Genomic DNA, 17849 nt, shown 5'->3' with positions numbered 1-17849 from the left:
AACCCTGGAAGGTTAACAAATAATGTTTGATATGTGCTGCAAAGTTTGGTGTCAGTAATTTAAAACACTGTTTGTTCTGTGCTGAATCCGAATATAATCCCTTTTCTGTTTGGATGACGTGTAACAGTAGGTCATTTTCAGATGCAGCCTATGTATATTTTTTATTCCTTTTGCACTGAATATAGCCTAAACCTGTTGTGTAGAAGCCTCTGATAACATTTAGCAACTATAATTGCCGTTATATTTTGTCTCCCCTGTGGTAGATGGGTCTGCTGGTTGGTACTTTTCAGTTACAAAGTTGATCCGGCTTGCAACACAATAAGAAGCCTGCAAAAGATTTTCCTTGTTGTTTGAATTAATTGAACCGGTTTCCAAGATCTGCTTAGTACTCGCGATGTTTTGGGCCCAAACGAAAGACTTTCAGTTATCATATATTTAAGGAAGTAGACATTTACAAGGGATAATAAGAGTTTTTGTTATCTCTTGAGTCGTTAAGGCTGTAAACTTGTGTTGAGTTGTGCTCTGAGCCACAATTCTTTCCAAATTATGACATTGAGCTCTGTATTGCTTCAAAGAACCACTCTACAAAACCAACCCAGTTTATCTGGATTGCTCAGGGGACAGATTCTATCTTGGGTTTGCGCAGACGCCCTGAGAAACGGTGTAGCCGCCACTTAATTTGAACAGCTAACGATAAAGATTTAAGTGCATCTTTTGATAGCCTGGATGCGTCATGCTCTGTCTTGCTTGCTCTTCTTTGTCACATAAACACGCAACAGCCGTCACATTTTCTTGCTGCACATAGCTGTCTCCGGTGCACCGTAAATAATGTTGATAAAGACGCCTCCGAAAATGACTTTCACGCGTCCCCCGATTGATTTAACGTGACCTCCGTTTTCCAAATGATATTGGAAGCCTATTTAAACAGATGAAGGCTCAAATTGTCTTGCTTGTATGCGCATTAATCTCTCATTCATCATCATTACTTGGTGATTGGTCCTTCTACGCCTCCGCCAGCCTCTTGCGTTACGACAGGGGTCTGTAAATTAGGATGTAATCCAATTTAAACAGCGGTAACAGCAGCCACAGCTCCTTTTTTTTTTTTTTTTTTAAATTTGCTGTCGGTGGACAGCTGCACTACACCGCCCCTATCAAAATGCTTTGTGTTGGTTGTGGGAGCTGGGGAGACCTGTGCCAATTCGCACTAATAGGATCTTATAAGGCTGATGTAATTGCTGTTATGTGCGCAATCTACGAGCCCATCATATCTTGAAGCTCAGTCACACGAAATATTCCAGCGATTAAATGGCATGTTGATGCCGGATTAGGCCACTGAGGATTCAGCCGTATAGTTTCCCCGGCAAAGAGATGGGAGCCCATATGTGTGGCTGGGTAAATGTGGTTGTAATTTGCCTCACTTTAATGCGTCGTTTTGGCACAGTGTGACTCGAGGTTTAGATGGCCGTGTAGTGCTGCTGCTCCTGTTGAAAGTCAGCTCCAAATTTCCCAGACTGTTAAAAAAAGAGAAAAGAACCCACCATGAAACCATTTCCCCTTTCCTTTTAAAGAGACTACACCTTCTGAATATTCCGTTAGTCCGCCCCGTTCATCTTTATTTTTATGGTGCGATTTTATTATGCACAAACTAAAGCAATTTTCTTGCGTGACCCGCGTCCCCATCAGGCTTAAAGACACCGGCTGATAGTTTACATAAATCTGCCTTGTGGTTTCGCCTCGACCCGGGAGGCTTAAACGGTGTATTATTCCAAACATATGCATTTTAATCAGCTCGGTCACACTTACAAGAACTCCAGTTAATAAGGCCATCAATCAAACGCGTGAGGGAGCAGGGTGGGTTGGGGGGGCGGGGTTGGACTCAAGGGTGCCGTTTTTGTGGGTGCAGTAGAGTTTGATTAGAACGAGTCTAATAAAAACAAAAACAAAAAACACTGTACCTAAAATCATATTTGGTAACTAAATTGTTCTTCTTGGTGTCTGGCTTCACTGGCAGGAATCTTCATATTTCATATATTTCAAATTCCAAAATCTTCATATTTCGGAATAATCAGAATAAAGGCTCGAGGAATGTCACCTAAATTTGAAGCATTTTTTAAAAAATAAAATAAAGAAAATCTTCATGTTCGATTATGTAAGCACGCAATTGGCCAGTTTTTCGTTTGTTGTTGTTGTTGTTTGTTTGTTTTTTACTTCGAGGCCCAATTGAAATACCACACACTTTCTCGCCCATCACTGCAATGACTTCTAATCCACGACCTAAAACTCCCTTTAAAGGATGATTTGTGTGTCTCTCCGCGGGCCGCAGCACTTAGCCAATCCTATTACGCTCCAAAAACTCTTTTAATTTGCTCGGGCCCGGTCAAATGCGGCCAATTAAGATCCCGCTGATTGTTGGCGCTCCTCTCCGAATGATCGATCTCTTTGCATTTCCAATATCTGCAGACACCTAATTCTGTCGCGTCTATTAAGTGGTCGCAGAAAAAAATATGAGTGGCGTTAACGGAGCCCGGGGACCACTTAACTGTCACGGTCAATCTAACGGTCCCATCAGGAAATAGGAGGGGGCGCACTCTGGTGTTTTGACAGCTACCACTTGAGAACAAAATTAGTGTTATTATTGAGGCGGTAGGACTGGCGGACCTGAACCAATTGTGAATGGAGAAGATCCTCAATACGCTTGAAGCTGAACGAAACCAAACCAAAGAAGATGACCGGGAGAAAAGCAAAAACAACAACAACAACAAAAATTTACTTGAATCAGTTTTATTCTATTGCCGTGAGTTTAAAGTGACATATTGGTTATTGGCTATTTAAATGGATCCGAAATACGCGTATAGATCACTCCGCACGCCTTCGATGCTTTGACAGTATTTATTTGCAAATTAAACGATAAGGACAACCCAGTCATAACACAAAAAAACAAAAACAAACAAACAAAAAAAATAGCGAACCAAAAATAAAGTTTTATAATAAAATAATAATAATAGTAAAACAACGAAGAAAAAAAATCAGTCACACATTATTCCGTATTCCCACACAAATGCTAAACTGGTGTAACAGTGCAAAGCGAAAAACGGTTTTAAAGAAGGCCCGTGGGCATTATTTAATCACACTGTCTCTTTTACGGTCATGGGAGAAAACAGAGAAAGAAAGAGTGTTGGGTGGCCTTAAAAATGCTCATTTCTTTTTTTTTCTTTTTTGATTGTCCTCTCTCCATCCTCTTTCTGATCTTTCTCTCCCCTCCCCTCTTCAGATCGTGCCGGCTGTGGTAATCCGTTCCCTCGGCGCCTTGTTACCTTTTGCCTGAAACCTTCCTGGCATTATCATTAATTCAACACTCAAAATTCACCCGGTCTTACATATACATCACTTAATAATTTTACTAGCATCTGCACATTTCGGCCCGGGCCGTCGAGAGGGCCCCGGTGTGGAGAGCTAGCTATAATGAGACGGCCGCAGTCTTTTAACAAATCCCCTTGTTAAAAAAGAGAGATGGAAAGCATCATTCTCGCGTAACTAACAATACGTGTAGGCTGATTTTTGGACGCATAAAATAATGATCAAGACCTTAACGTCATCAATCACGGAGATTTAAACGTTTCTCTGGACCACCCCGCTTATCTCTCCCCGTCTCTCTCTCTCATAGCAGTCACAATAATCTTGTAGAAATCAAATCTGAATTTCTGTCTACGCAGTCTTATTTCAGCCCAATGTCCCCGGATCTTCGATGGGATTATTATATTTCAATAACAGCAGGTCTTTTGCGCGTCTTATAGCTGGAGAGCTTTCTCTTCTCCCCAAGTATAAACTGGCTTTCACTGTTTATATACTGGCTACCCCACCCCTCATGCTGTTTCAGTCCTGATCATATAATACGTTAGGGTTAAAAAGCTTGTGGTTAAAGGCTTATGTGGAGCAAGAGTTATTTTTTATCTGGTCAGAGGCACTTCTTCCCTCTGGTCCAGTGTCACAGATGAGGATTTGCTGAGCACTGAAGGCGTGAAAGTGACAAACGCGTCAGTCCTGCTTGTTGGGGAGCAAGCGAAGTCCGAGCCGGAAGGCCTGGTTGAGATGGCGTTGGACTGACTGGAGTGACACGCCAAGCAGGAGCACGGAGTTCCTCCGGGACCTAGGCCGTGAGTGGGACCTGAGTACAAGGAAGGGTGTCTGAAGGCGCACAGGAGCTCGGGCCTCTGGTAGGGATGAGACAGCATCCGGAAACTATCGAGAGAGCGCAGGGGGGTTGAGAAAGGGGCGGCTGCAGGAGCTGAGCCAGCCCCGACGCCCAGGTGAGAGTAGTAGGGCAGCGGCAGGTGCGATGGAAAGGGGTAGGGCAGGTTCCCCGTGGCAGCCGCATGGCTCATCATGTAGGTGTAGAAGGCCGGATCGGCGGGGTGAGGCCAAGTCATGGCCAGACGCTGCCGTTTGTCTTTCATCCTGCGGTTCTGAAACCACACCTGTGAAGGAGACACAGCGGATCAAATATTAACCACAATCCCCCCCGTGACCTGAAACAACACAAGCACATGCGTAGATAATGTTTGGCTTTTTTACTCATGACAATATTTGGATTTGGGTTGGAGAAACTTGTTACTGTAATTTATTTATTTATTTATTGTGGACTGCGTGACATTTGACTAGCATCCAATCAAAAAATACCAACCCAAGTAAATAAATAAATATGACCTGTGGCTACATAACGCGGTGCCTGCTTCTTAATCTTTTTTTTTTTTTGCTTTGTTTCCTGTATGGACTAATTTGATTTTACTCTATGAGATTATTTTCCATGAGATTATTTCTATCCATACACAAATAAACCACTGGCAGTCATTTACGTAAGCCTGACCATTTTGCACTCGACATGGATTTGATATACATCAACACAAGCTCACAGAGTACGTATTGATGGTCAAGAGGCCTAATTCAGTCCCACTTCCCTGAGATGAAATCTTACTTTGATGGTGGTTTCGGGTAGATTTAAAGCGGCCGCAAGTTCGCATCTCCGCGGCCTGGACACATAGTTTTCCCGGTAAAACTCCTTCTCCAGGCGTGCTATCTGCTCTCGCGTGAATGCTGTTCGGTACCGGCGAATCTGATCTGCTGCGTAAGACAGAGAGCCCTGACCCGGGACATTCTTACTCGGCTCAGTACCGCACTCGTTCGGGTGGCTTGGAGAATCCCCATTTCGACCTGAACCAAAAACAGAGAATAAGCATATTTTAATTACAATCAGGTGTAAAACGCACACATTTACAATTTAAACAGGACCCAAAACAAATCGAAACGCTTTATTTATTTCATTCGCTGCCATTTGAAGACTAGCAGGCTAACTCCATTATTTGTTTGACTTTTAGAAAAATAAGAGACATCCTGACTGCTCGCTTAGCTTCTCATTTGGTGTAGTTTTTAAATTAAGATGCAATTTCCACTACTATTATTTTTTTCTAAAGGTATTTTCCACGATATATTGATTTGATATGAACATTAATTTCCCTTGGTTGAAAATAATCAATACTTAAACTGTATTGTTTTCATTCGTTTGTTACTTTACCATTCGTTTAGTCTACTACTCCAAATGTTTCATGTATGAATGTTTATTCATAAAGATTTCACACAGAATGATATTCACAATAAACTGAGCAGTGGGTGCTTGCACCTTCACAGCTGCCAAAACCAATTGACATAATTTTTTCTTGAATCTCCAATTTTTTCCTGGTGAAGTAGCCCATAAGCACATTTGCAGTACGAGTAACTCGTTGTCAAAGTCAGTGAGGGAAATGTCAGGTTACACTGTGGGTGTCACCTCAGCGTTTGCAGCCACACCGATCAGCTGACAGAATAGCTGTATAGCACCGACTGCAGCTGCAGTGTTTGAACCTGAAGCAGACCCTGGATCTGTTTCATTGAGCATAAATATTCGATTTTCTGTTCCACCCTACAGTGCCAATATGTTTATTGCAATAGCATACAATCCAACATGCACCCACACAGCTTACCTTTAGCTGTTGGGTAGTCCATGCTTTCAGGCGTGCAGCTGACATCAATTTCCTCATAGAAGTCCGACTCTGTGTCTGAGCTGCTGCCGTCTTTGTGATGTTGGTCAGCCTGGTGCCTCTCTCCGGAGGTAGACGTGCCAACCAGCCTTGCGTCGGCGCTCATATTTCTCCGTGCGCTATCCTCCGCCGCTAGATCGCTCCTGTCGCGGGAATAGGGTGCAGCTCCTGGACTCAGACAACCTCTGTGGCCCGGCTTGCCTGGTGGTTCTCGCACGGGGCTCCCGATGGCTTCCGACAAATTAGAGCCGCTCTTGCCAAGCTGACCTCCCTCTGCCAGCATCACCATCTCCTCTCTGCTTTCCATCACAAGCACGACTTAAAAGAAAAAACAAAACAAGCAAACCTCGTCTTCGAGGCGAACCGTCAAAACCAAGGAGATGAATCTCAGGTTGGAGGGGTGTGCGCGTGTGTGCGTGCAGCGGGGATGGCGGTGGGTGGGAGATTGCGTCCTAAAAGAGAAGGAGAGGCTTCTGGAAAAAAAAAGAGGGGATGCAATCCGGTCTGAACCTGAGAGAAGACCGCTTCAGAGTGCCGAGTGGGAGCTCTGGGAGGGATCACCATTTACCCTCTCTCTCCCTCCCTCTCTCTCTTTCTTCAGAGCTGTCATTCTTAATGACCCAGTCTTCACGATGGTCCCCCCTGATGACGACACTCATTGACTGAATCTGTGGGTAAACAGAAGGAGCAACGGCAACGGCGAGATGGGGGTGGGGGATGTCAGAGGGCACAACAAGAGGCAGCAGAAACAAGAAACAGCATATTTAGGATTTACATGGTGATGTATCTGTGGTGTTGGAATATTGAAATATGCATTAAGTCATTATTATTATTATTATTATTATTATTATTATTATTATTATTATTATTATTATTATTATTATTAGTAGTAGTAGTAGTAGTAGTAGTAGTAAAATAATGTTTGCTTAAGACTTAGCTTTTTATTGTATTTTATTGTATTACAGTATATTTAAATTACTAATGAGCCATTTTAACGCCAGTTAATATGCTCAAATATTTTGGGTTTTTTTTTCTACTTATTAAATAAAGTTCAGCTTTGCTTTTGCTCAAATATAACTAATTAACACAGAGTCATTTCGTAAAACTCATATCAGTCATTTAAGTTACATTATGTATTTACATTTTATTCACCCCTCCCTCCCCCGTCACTTTCCCCTCTCTCTTGTGATTGTTATCATCATCTTAAGTGGAGTCAAGTAAAGTCTCCAAAGGTCAGGTCTTGCGGTCAGGGTTTAGATAAAGGCCGATTAGAGATGAAAAAAGGAAACGTTGAACCGAAACCATTCTCTTTATTCTTTATGCCCAAACAAGTTATGAAATGTGGTACCGTGATTTGCATTGCTAATTTGTATGATCATGTGTGCAAAGCATTTGCTGTTCCAAATGAAAGAAATCCAAACAAAAGCATGACACTGTCATGGGGTTCTTTGGATTCTTATATCGGCAGTGGCCGTTTTCCCAGTTCTCCAGACGTGCAGTGTTTCAGCAAAAAGTCAATGAATGGTGATAATGGGAGCGCAAACCTGCTGCACACAGGGCTTGTAGCTGCTGTTTAGAAGTGGTCACATTTGAACTCTGCCTCTGAGGCGTAAAGACATCTTCACTGCACCAACGTGGCCAAAACATTTATTTAACACAGTTGCAGCAAATAAAGTTTTATTAAAAGCTGGTGTGACTGTTTCTAAACTCCCAGCTATCAAAAATATCAGGCATTCGTGCTATAACTTAAAAACAATTACAGCTTGGGGACAACATTCAAACATCAACGTACCTTCAAGTGCAACATTTTAAAGAGCTGAGGTTGATGACTTCCTTAATCACATTGCTCTTTGAGCACACTGAGCTACTTTATCCAGGTGGTTATAACAGAGGTGCCTCCACACGTGCGATTTTTGAACTGCGAGGCTGAGTGTGGCTGCATGTATGTGGATGCATATCGTGTGTCACAGATAGGCGGTGTCATGTGGTCTCACAGAGAGGAGAGGGACATACTGTGGGTTTCCAGCACCCTCCGCTGTCCTTGTGCGCCCTCGCCTGTCCGAAAGTGAGAAAAGGCCCCGAGCAGCAGCCACCCCTCCCCCCGCGACGGATGAGAAGTGAGGGAAATTCCTTTGGCTTTCGCGTCCGACTCTTTCATCTCTTTGGAAAAAAAACCCTCACCTCTCTTCTTTCTTTTTGTTGCTCTATCTATCTATCTATCTATCTATCTATCTATCTATCTATCTATCTATCTATCTATCTATCTATCTATCTATCTATCTATCTATCTATCTATCTATCTATCTATCTATCTATCTATCTATCTATCTATCTATCTATCTATCTATCTATCTATCTATCTATCTATCAAAATGACATAATTACGTCCAAGAAATGAAAGAACTTGTTACTTTTGTTTTGAAAAATCATAAACACTGGTCATCGCGCAGTGTTTGTTGGTCAAGCGCCAAGATCCTCGCTCGTTACGTAATGGGTCGCAGATAAAATCTTGTGATCACCCTGAGATAACGCTTCGAAAATGCTTTTGCGCAATGGGTGACCTTGTGCATTTACAGTACATATTGTGTGTGGCTTAGATAGTAAAGGAGAGCGGATTGGTTTGGAGAGCTTGCTGGGTGTGGAACGCGGTTTACTTATTTACATAAAGCAATTTCCATAGCATGGAACGCAGTTATTATTATTTTTTATTCAATGCACATTTGATCCACATTCTTGTGGCACAAGTGCAGAAAACTGGACTGCAGTGTAGGCGCATCTCCAGTGTCTACTTCTTCAGGGGAAGATCAAAGAGTGGGGAGCGCCCCCCATGGCAGACACTGCAGAATGCGCCCCTTAGTTTTACTAGCCAGCCCAACTTGAACTTGACCATGGAGCCTGCGCAGTCTGCGTGTAATCCAATCCTTGGCCCCGGCGGTGCAGATCTGTCACAATGTTTGCTTTTAGCACAAAATGTGCTTCAGTGCGCGATGAAATTGCGCACGAATTAGTTTGGTGGTTGTTGAGCCAGCCGCTGGCTGAGGCGCACTGCGTTTCACACACAAGGAACCTGGAAGAAAATAACAATTTAGACTCTCCTCACTAAGGTGGCCCCTCCCGTCTCCGTTGCTTCAACTTGGCCTTGAAACGGGATGACGCAGCTACCAGAGAGTTAACTCGTTGACCTTGGAGCGAAACGAGTCCTGATGACTATACAGCTGGAAATCTCTGCTGTAAGAACTTCTTTTATCGCACTTCCCTGCTCCATCCCGCACACCCTACGCTATTACACGAAGGGCTTAGCAAGCCACTGAGATCAGACCTGTATTACCCAATTAAAAGGGGAAACATCACGGGGTATGGCTTACCATTAGTTCAGCAGCAGCAGGGCAACCCACCAGGTGCAAAACCCCGATATTTCACAAGAGTGCATGCAATTCTTTAGTCTGGTATGTGGGTCCCTGGCATCTTTGAGAAAGGTGATATTTACAAGTCTGCCTGGTTGCAAATGTTTTTTTTTTTTTTGCCAGAGTGCCGCTGTCATCAGTCCCCACTGCATGCTCATGTGCCTCTGTTTTCTCGCTGCTCTCCACTAATTTTAGCCTCTAATAATGAGCTATTGAGTTATACTGCCGGCAAGATCATCCTATTCACATTTCTGCCCTCAGTTTTCAGGTGTTTTTTTTAAAATTTATTTTTAAATTTTTCCCACAACCGCCGTTCAAATAATGATGTGTGGATACAAACGGGCATCCCGTTGATTTGCATGTAATTGAAGGCGTGAGACACATAGGTCCCGCAGTGAATAAGCCCAATGTTTTAGGAGTTTTGTAGTTTTACAAATCTCAGTATAAGTTAAGTTGCTGCCTTTACCACACCTGGTTGACTAGAAAAATACCTGCACGGAGACAGCGGGCCTTACGTCAACTCAACTACGTCTGCAATGTTTTTTTGAGTTGTTTGTCTTTAAATTGTTCATCCCGTGGAGTTTTGTTTTGTTTTGTTTTTTAATTAAACTATCCAAGTCTTCATTTTTTCATTAAATTCCAGGTCGTGAACGCCAAACTGTGCAGGCCTTTCCCCTGCAAATGCCTTAAAACCAATGCTACTTTGATAATAATGGTTTTTAAACTATTTTGCAAGTTTCAAAACTCAATAGAAAATTATTAGGAAGATAGGAAAACAGTCCATGCATAGGTATTTGATTTCTGAAGTAACTAAATGCAACCATTCTATTTCAATCTCCACATTCCGACAACATTTTAAAACGGGCGAGCCATTTCAGTCTCTATCTTTATAACCAGACAAACAAACAAGGAAAAATCACCTTGAGGTTAAGAAAAAGAAAACCCAATCAGTCGTTTTGTCGCGTTTTATTGACAGAGCTGCAGTTTTAATGACATTTACAATTTCGTCTTTGCTTTAGGAGTGCAGAAAGAGCAAAACCTCTGTAACGCAGCTTAACAGGTGCACATATTTAACCTCACTCCATTGCTCAAAATGTATATTTACAGTTAAAAAAAATGGTTACGCTACAATTTAGAATGCAGTGTTGCATATTTGGGAGGAATTTTAGCGCTCACAATGCTATTATTGAAAAAGAAAACAAATGCACTGAAAAACCTACTTCGCTAAAAAATATTTTATTTAAATTTTGCAAAAATAATAATAAAAAAATCCCCAAAACACAACAACAATAATAATAATGTGTGGCTCAAATTAAAAATGTAACGATTATGCTAGATAAGGAGAAAATGACTTATTGTCGGCCTGATGGCATTTAAAAGCAAATAATACTCGCTGCAATCGGACGGTGGCTTCGGATCAGAAATACAACAGATGTGGAACCGACTGAACATGCAGTGAGAGGCAGCGCAGATCTGTATATTTACGGAGGTTCTCGCATGCCAATAAAGTGATTTCACATGCAGCTTACAGGCTATAGTTTAGCAGGCTGTTAACGCAACGTTTGAGCCCACGGCGAGAGAAACTGAAGCACAGCGAAAAGTTGCAGCAAATGTGTCAGTCAAGAGGGAACATTATTGGGAACACCGTGGGAGTAAGGATTTCCTAGAGAACTGTAGACCTTTAGTTTAGACTGCATGTGTGTGTCCCCCCCCCCCCCCCCCCCCCCAAAAAAGAAAAAAGAATGAAGTGGGCCAGCTTTCCTTGTTACTTTTATGCAGTCCGTCATAATCACAGTGCAGGCAGTCGTCCAGAAAATATGGAAAAGACAAGTGTGTGACCGCCTTGTGGTTCCCTGCTTTAACCACAAAAACATACTGGCTCTTATGTTTTGACAGCTTTTTTTGACAAAAGCACGTGCGATCAACACCGACATTTGACTACACGTTCTTAGCACCCTGTTTTATGTCCCAATTTATGTTATTAAGGATATAAATTTATAGCTGGGCATAACTTTATATAGACTGCTTTACCAAGGCTTCATGGGCTCAGGCCGCGGATCAAATGCGCTCTTTCTTTCTCTGACTGCATAACTTCAGTGCCAGTACAAACACGGGATTGAGCCTTGATAATGACCTCAGAGAAAAGCCTCCAGGCTCTGCTGCCAAATCCCAAAGCGCAGTCTTAGAAACTTTGCAGGATGCTTGAAATAGATCAAGGGGTGCACGTCAAATTTATGCCATTTAAATTCACTTTGATTTAGTGGAACTTACAGATATAAGATTAATCACCGTTTAGTCTTTCATTTTTTATCCCGCTTACGTTTGTGTGTAAATCAGAGAATACAATGCAAATCCGACAAGAATTCAATAGTGAATTGTCTAAGCGTTTAAAAGGTGTTTCTAACGAAGGTTCCTGCCACACGATTTAAGCACAAGCCAGTGGTGAATTGTGCGTCTCCTCGGCGGGCACTGGCCCCCTCCTGTTGTGTGTTCATTGTACTTTGGGATGTCTCGTGTCTGGACTGACCACATGGACGCGCAGACAGCCCCCATGGCTGGTCTTCTTACCAGAGGAGAGTAACATGAACAATTAAAGGACAGAACGGAGATTAAAAACACGATTCCTGATTTTTTTTCAAGAGTCTCTCTGAGACAAGAAACTTAAAAAAAATGGATAGAATACTTTTATTAAATGCAGCTTGATTTAACATGAACAAAGTCCATATGCCACAGTGTGGTTTAACGCAACCGTGTTTTTTGTTGTTGTTTTGATTTTGTTTGTTTTTTGTTTTTAATAAAAAAAAGCTTTTCCCGTATCGACGAGAACGCCACGAGGCAGTGTAATCAACAGGCCGGGCCTTGTAGCGAGACTCATAAATATTGTTGCATATTGCTGATGAATGATTTCATTACTTGAGCTTTCTTGTACGATGACTTCAGAACCAACCCCGACCAGCTTGTGTTGAATCCTCTTTACTTCAGCCTTACAATTATTCAAATCCACCGAATGCAATAACTTTTCCATTTGACTACTAAATAAATGTTGCATGTGACGCGGTTTATGGGTCTAAACGGAGATGTATTTGAAAAGGTAGAGCCTTTGCAATCCAAATCCATGGAAGGAACAGATTTCCCTTTGATCTAAAAAAAAAATAGACAGCAGCCTAGTTCTGAATGTCATAATCTTTCACTTTAATAATAAGCGTTACAAACCCACGTTTAATGGCTCATTTGAAAAAACAAAACAAAGAAAAAACTTGGTAACGATAATCTGCTATTTATTTTACATTTTAGTTACACTCAAAACATTAAGATTAAATCTCTTTGGGTGTTCTCTCTTTTGGATAAATGTGGAACTCATTAAAAAGAAGAGAAAAAAATATCCATCCCAAATACTCTCTCTCCATCTGCATCATATGCCTCTTAAATCAAGCACCTCCCCCCAAAAAGATAAAACATCAAGCACACTTTTTATTTATTTCTATTTTTTTTTAACACAAACTGCTGTCTTAAGCTTCCTTTTGTTTAACAACCTCAGTCCATCCCTTTTTTGTCGCCCGGTGCCAGCAAGTCTACGGTTCACAATATAAAACCAAACTGCCTAAATCCGTGTTTACTGTTTATTAATATCTAGTTTCACTTGATATATTATCGAAGTTAACGATGTGTTGGAATTTACTGTACAGTTGTTCATATTTTAGATAACAAATGTGACGGAACAATTTTTAAAAATTACTGTTCTCATATAAAGTATTTGGCTTGAAGCTAAACAGCTCCATCCATGAGTAGCAGCTTCTCTTTGGGTGTTTAGTTCCCTAGTCTCATAGCAGAAACAGTACACACGGGGACATGTAGGTGACAATTTATGGTGGATTTGGAAAATCTGGTAACAACCACGAGGGAAAATCCACCAGGTCCTACTGCAGTGAATAGACGGAGAGCCACTGGTCATAAACCACTAACCAGCAGACCAGACACACACACACACACACACACACACACACACACACACACACACACACACACACACACACACACACACACACACACACACACACACACACACGTTTTCTTTTTCACACATGTCTACTAAAAGAAGAAGAAAAAAAGAGAGAAAGAAACACCCCGAAAAGAATAATAAAACAAAACCCCAGCCCTATCCTTTTTACATTTCCAACGCTGGGATTCAAAGGTATAGGCCTACGTGCCACCCAGAAGAAGAAGTAGAAGAAGGAGCGGGTTCGAACTAGTTCGCAAGAGTAAACAGGGGAGATAACAAAATGACAGTAAAAGTTAATGTCCTCCAATAGCGTTCATTGGGACAGGAATTCTCACCCCTCTTCCGCTCTTTTCAAGAGCTCAGACGGTCTCTTCAAAGCCTGAATAGGCCGAGGGACTGGATGGCTAGACAGCAACATTCAACTTGACCTTGGCCTCCAACCGCGTTTACGTCCTATGCAAAAACACGCACGCACACCATGTCGAGAGCTTTTCTGATTTCTGATTTTGCATACTGTAAACATGTCTGAAGTCAAGTGTATAAAATAATCCCCCACAACACGAGATTATCTCTCATGTCCTCTTTTCTCTTTTTTTAAACTGCTATCGAAATACACAAGTGAACCCTGTCTCCTTTTCAGAACTACACGCATGCGCCTCATTATACGTGTTTATATATATTATATATGTGTTATTTCAATACCTCCAAGTTACTAGGATCAAACTTTTTTTTTCATCTTACACGTCCTATCGGATAAAGCGCAAACAGAGGCGTATCAGCGGGAGACAGAAGTACCCTGTTTAATTCCGTGTATAGCGGTGCAATGCACAGATATATCAGACTTTATTTTTACACTAAGAAGGTTCTGTTGTAAAGAGTGTTATAATATTAGAATTTGTACAGCGAGGCAAACAAAGGCAGGTCAGTATGCATGCGTAAAGGCTAAAAGCGTTGCATATGAGTCATATGTAACTGCCTGGGTCACAACGGTTTTCTTTCTTTTTAAAAAAAAAATTGTTGCATACCTTTAAATAATCGACTCTTGTTTGCATATTATATGTGAAAATAAGCATTTCTCCTCTCAAAATGACGAAATTCTATCATTTGGATGCATGAAACCTAAATGAGCGTAAGCACAGATTCATGTAAATTGTATCTTACGTTCTGTTTTGAAATTAATGCACATCATCCATGCTGGTTAAATCAAATATGACAAAAGTCAAACCCCTCGATAGGTGCAGTCACCTTCCCTTCGCCGCATTTTTCTCCATTTAATTATCTGCTGATGTTTACCGTCCTCTTTGCATAGCCCGGTCACGTGACCACATCTGGACCAATAACAGCGCCACATCTGCGCTCTTGTGCGCGTCAGAGTGGCTTTACTCTCCGGGAAGCAGTATCTCCCTTTTTTCAGTCTGAGGGCTTTTTAAAAAAGAGCCATAAGCTTCAATGTTGGATGCCGTGCTATGACAACGTCACTGCTCCTCCGTCCTCGCTGGGTCGACCCGTCGGTGATGTTCCTCTACGACAACGGCGGCGGTTCCGATGAAGTGAGCAAGAACATGGAGGGTTTTGCTGGTGGCAACTTTGCTGCGAACCAGTGCAGGAATCTGATGGCGCACCCCGCATCCCTGGCACCAAGCACGGCGTACTCGTCCAGCGACGTGCATACCTCCGGGATGGGCGAGCCTGTGAAACAGTGCAGCCCCTGCTCTGCAGCTCAGAATTCGTCCAGCGCGTCCCTGCCGTACGGGTACTTCGGTTACCCGTGCAGGATGTCGCATCACAGCAGCATAAAGTCGTGTGGAGCGCAGCCCCCCTCCGCGTATGGGGAGAAATACATGGACACGTCCGCCTCAGGCGACGATTTCGCCTCCCGGGCAAAGGAATTTGCTTTTTATCCAACGTATCCCTCTGGCCCGTACCAACCTGTCCCCAGTTACCTGGACGTCCCAGTAGTGCCAACTATCAGCGCGTCTTCAGAGGCCAGACACGAGTCTCTTCTGCCTATGGAGAGCTACCAACCGTGGACTCTCGCTTCCAACGGCTGGAACAGCCAGGTCTACTGCGCCAAGGAGCAGCCTCAGCCCGGACACATGTGGAAATCCTCCATACCAGGTAGGCATGTGCCTTACACAGAATCCATCCTTTACAGGAAGCAGCTTTTTGACAATTTAAGTCCGATAGTACACACAGCAAATCCAGTATGTATGGTGCAGTAGTACATGGCGTGTTGATAAAATCTCCCTCACTGTGGGAAGAACATCTCAAATGTATGACAAAACAAATGTAAGCGACAATACAGCAAAGGGCGTTAAAACGACTAGATTAATATGAGGACGCTTTAAAATGCGCTAAGTTGCGTTTTCCTTTGAGAAAATTACACAAATACATTTTTCTATTGTTTTATCAATCACTTATCATTAAAGAGTCAAGCCTGTCCAGTTGGTTTGAGGATTTCTCATTTTCATCAATAACCTCAAACATCATGTTTTATTTTATTTTAAAAAAAAGGTTGAAAGTGTGTCACTCAACTATTTACATTTTCTTTTTTTCTTTTTTTTTCGTGGGAGGGAAATTTTATTCTGAGAGTAAGTTTAGAGGCAGATTATCACATGTTCTTTTGTCTCTCTCTCTCTGTATTTTTTTTCCTTCTCAGACGCAGTGTCTCACGCCGGGGGAGACTCCGGGTCTTATCGACGTGGAAGAAAGAAGCGCGTGCCATACACCAAGGTGCAACTGAAGGAACTCGAGCGCGAGTACGCCGCCAATAAATTTATCACAAAGGACAAAAGGAGGAGGATATCCGCTCAGACCAACCTGTCCGAGCGACAGGTCACGATATGGTTTCAAAACAGACGCGTAAAGGAGAAGAAAATCGTCAACAAGCTGAAAACTATCAGCTAGTTTCTTTTTCTTTTTTCTCTTTTTCTCTTTTTTCTTTTTACACATTTTTTGATTTTTAGATGACGGACAAAATCTATGGGAAATTAAAACACACACACACACACACACACACACACACACACACACACACACACACACACACACACACACACACACACACACACACACACACACACACACACACACGGATTAGGGCAAGCAGCTCCTTCATGACCGATTATGATTCATATGTATGTAGGCAAATGTTTTCCCGGAGCTCCCCAGACAAACTTTCCGGACCCACCTCTTCCTGCTACTTGTTGTTAAATATTGTTCAGAGACTCAAGTGGGAGAAAAGAGAAAATGTATAGCTGCAGTAGGCGTGACTTCTTCTTCTTCTTGTTAATATTATTATTATTTTCTTTTGGCATGCTCACTCTCAAAGTGACCTCAGGTGTGTGCGCCACCGAGCTACACCTTTATCTAGACTACAACTTTTTAACGAGAGTGATAAATGGAAGATTCACAGGAAGTGACGGTGTGACAAATTTGGACCTTGTGGGATGTTAAATATTAATCAATCCCGGCTTCTTCTTCTTCTTCTTTTTTTTTTTTAAAAACCTACCCACATGTTTAACTTGTATGAAGTATAGTTTTATCATATGAATCCGTGCTCTCATGCATATTCAGTCCATGGTGCAATTCTTATTATCATGCTTAGATAATCGTCATATGATATGACTGATGTGTGTTCATGTCAATCATAGCTTTTATAATGTGTGTGCGTATTCTTGTGTTTGTAAATAAGTGTAAAAGTAAATTCCGGCGTGATATCCAGGTTGTGTGTGAGTCCCAATATGTCGGCGTTAAAGTCCGTCCCAATAAAATATGGACTTGGTTGAATTTTATCTAAGTTTGTATCCTTTGAGTTTATTTGAGTGATTATAGCTCAATTTAATATAAACATTATTTTTCCTTTAAACGTATTTACCTTACTTAAGAACAAAAAAAAGGCGAATTTTCCTTTTTTACGAAATAGGAATTTAAAATACGATGAAGGCCCGCAGATTTGCTGTAGAGACGCACAGCCAGCTTTTACAGTTATACTATCTCGTAGTGGCTTTGCTGGGTTTGAGGTGAACTTTATCCAGAAATGCTATATACAAATTATATTTAGAAAGTCAAATATTTGAACTGTGCTGTAGACTCCCGTTTGGCTGTGGGATTAGAGGAAATAAATCAGTTGAGGCTGGTCTGTGCTGAAATATAAGCTTACATCGCCATCTAGTGACGACTGTGGAAAATACTGTAGTGGTCAGGACATCCCATTCAAAGCTTAGAGGCCTGAATAATAATAATAATAATAATAATAATAATAATAATAATAATAATAATAATAATAATAATAATAATAATAATAATAATAATAATAATAATGAACTTAGTCAGTAGCCCTAGTGTTTTAGCCTTGACTTTGACCACGCGGGA

General features: G+C 41.8%; 2 protein-coding genes across 2 annotated transcripts; one reads left to right on the top strand and one right to left on the bottom strand.

Annotated features, from left to right (window-relative positions):
* Positions 1-3014: 3014 nt before the first annotated feature.
* On the bottom strand, positions 3015-6664 carry evx1 (even-skipped homeobox 1). Its single transcript, XM_026156486.1, has 3 exons — positions 6015-6664; positions 4973-5208; positions 3015-4475 (listed from the first exon to the last, which is right to left on the bottom strand). The coding sequence occupies exons 1-3, from the start codon at positions 6376-6378 to the stop codon at positions 3948-3950; spliced, it is 1128 nt and encodes a 375-aa protein (XP_026012271.1). The 5' UTR covers positions 6379-6664; the 3' UTR covers positions 3015-3947.
* Positions 6665-14911: 8247 nt separating this feature from the next.
* Positions 14912-16511, top strand: hoxa13a (homeobox A13a). Its single transcript, XM_026157437.1, has 2 exons — positions 14912-15593; positions 16135-16511. Exons 1-2 carry the CDS (start codon positions 14942-14944, stop codon positions 16380-16382), a joined length of 900 nt encoding a protein of 299 aa, XP_026013222.1. The 5' UTR covers positions 14912-14941; the 3' UTR covers positions 16383-16511.
* Positions 16512-17849: the final 1338 nt, after the last annotated feature.

The sequence above is a fragment of the Astatotilapia calliptera genome, chromosome 22, assembly GCF_900246225.1.
Source record: "Astatotilapia calliptera chromosome 22, fAstCal1.2, whole genome shotgun sequence".
Lineage (NCBI taxonomy): Eukaryota > Metazoa > Chordata > Actinopteri > Cichliformes > Cichlidae > Astatotilapia > Astatotilapia calliptera.
The sequence above is the reverse complement of the archived record's forward strand: the minus strand, read 5'-3'. Positions and strand labels throughout refer to the sequence as shown.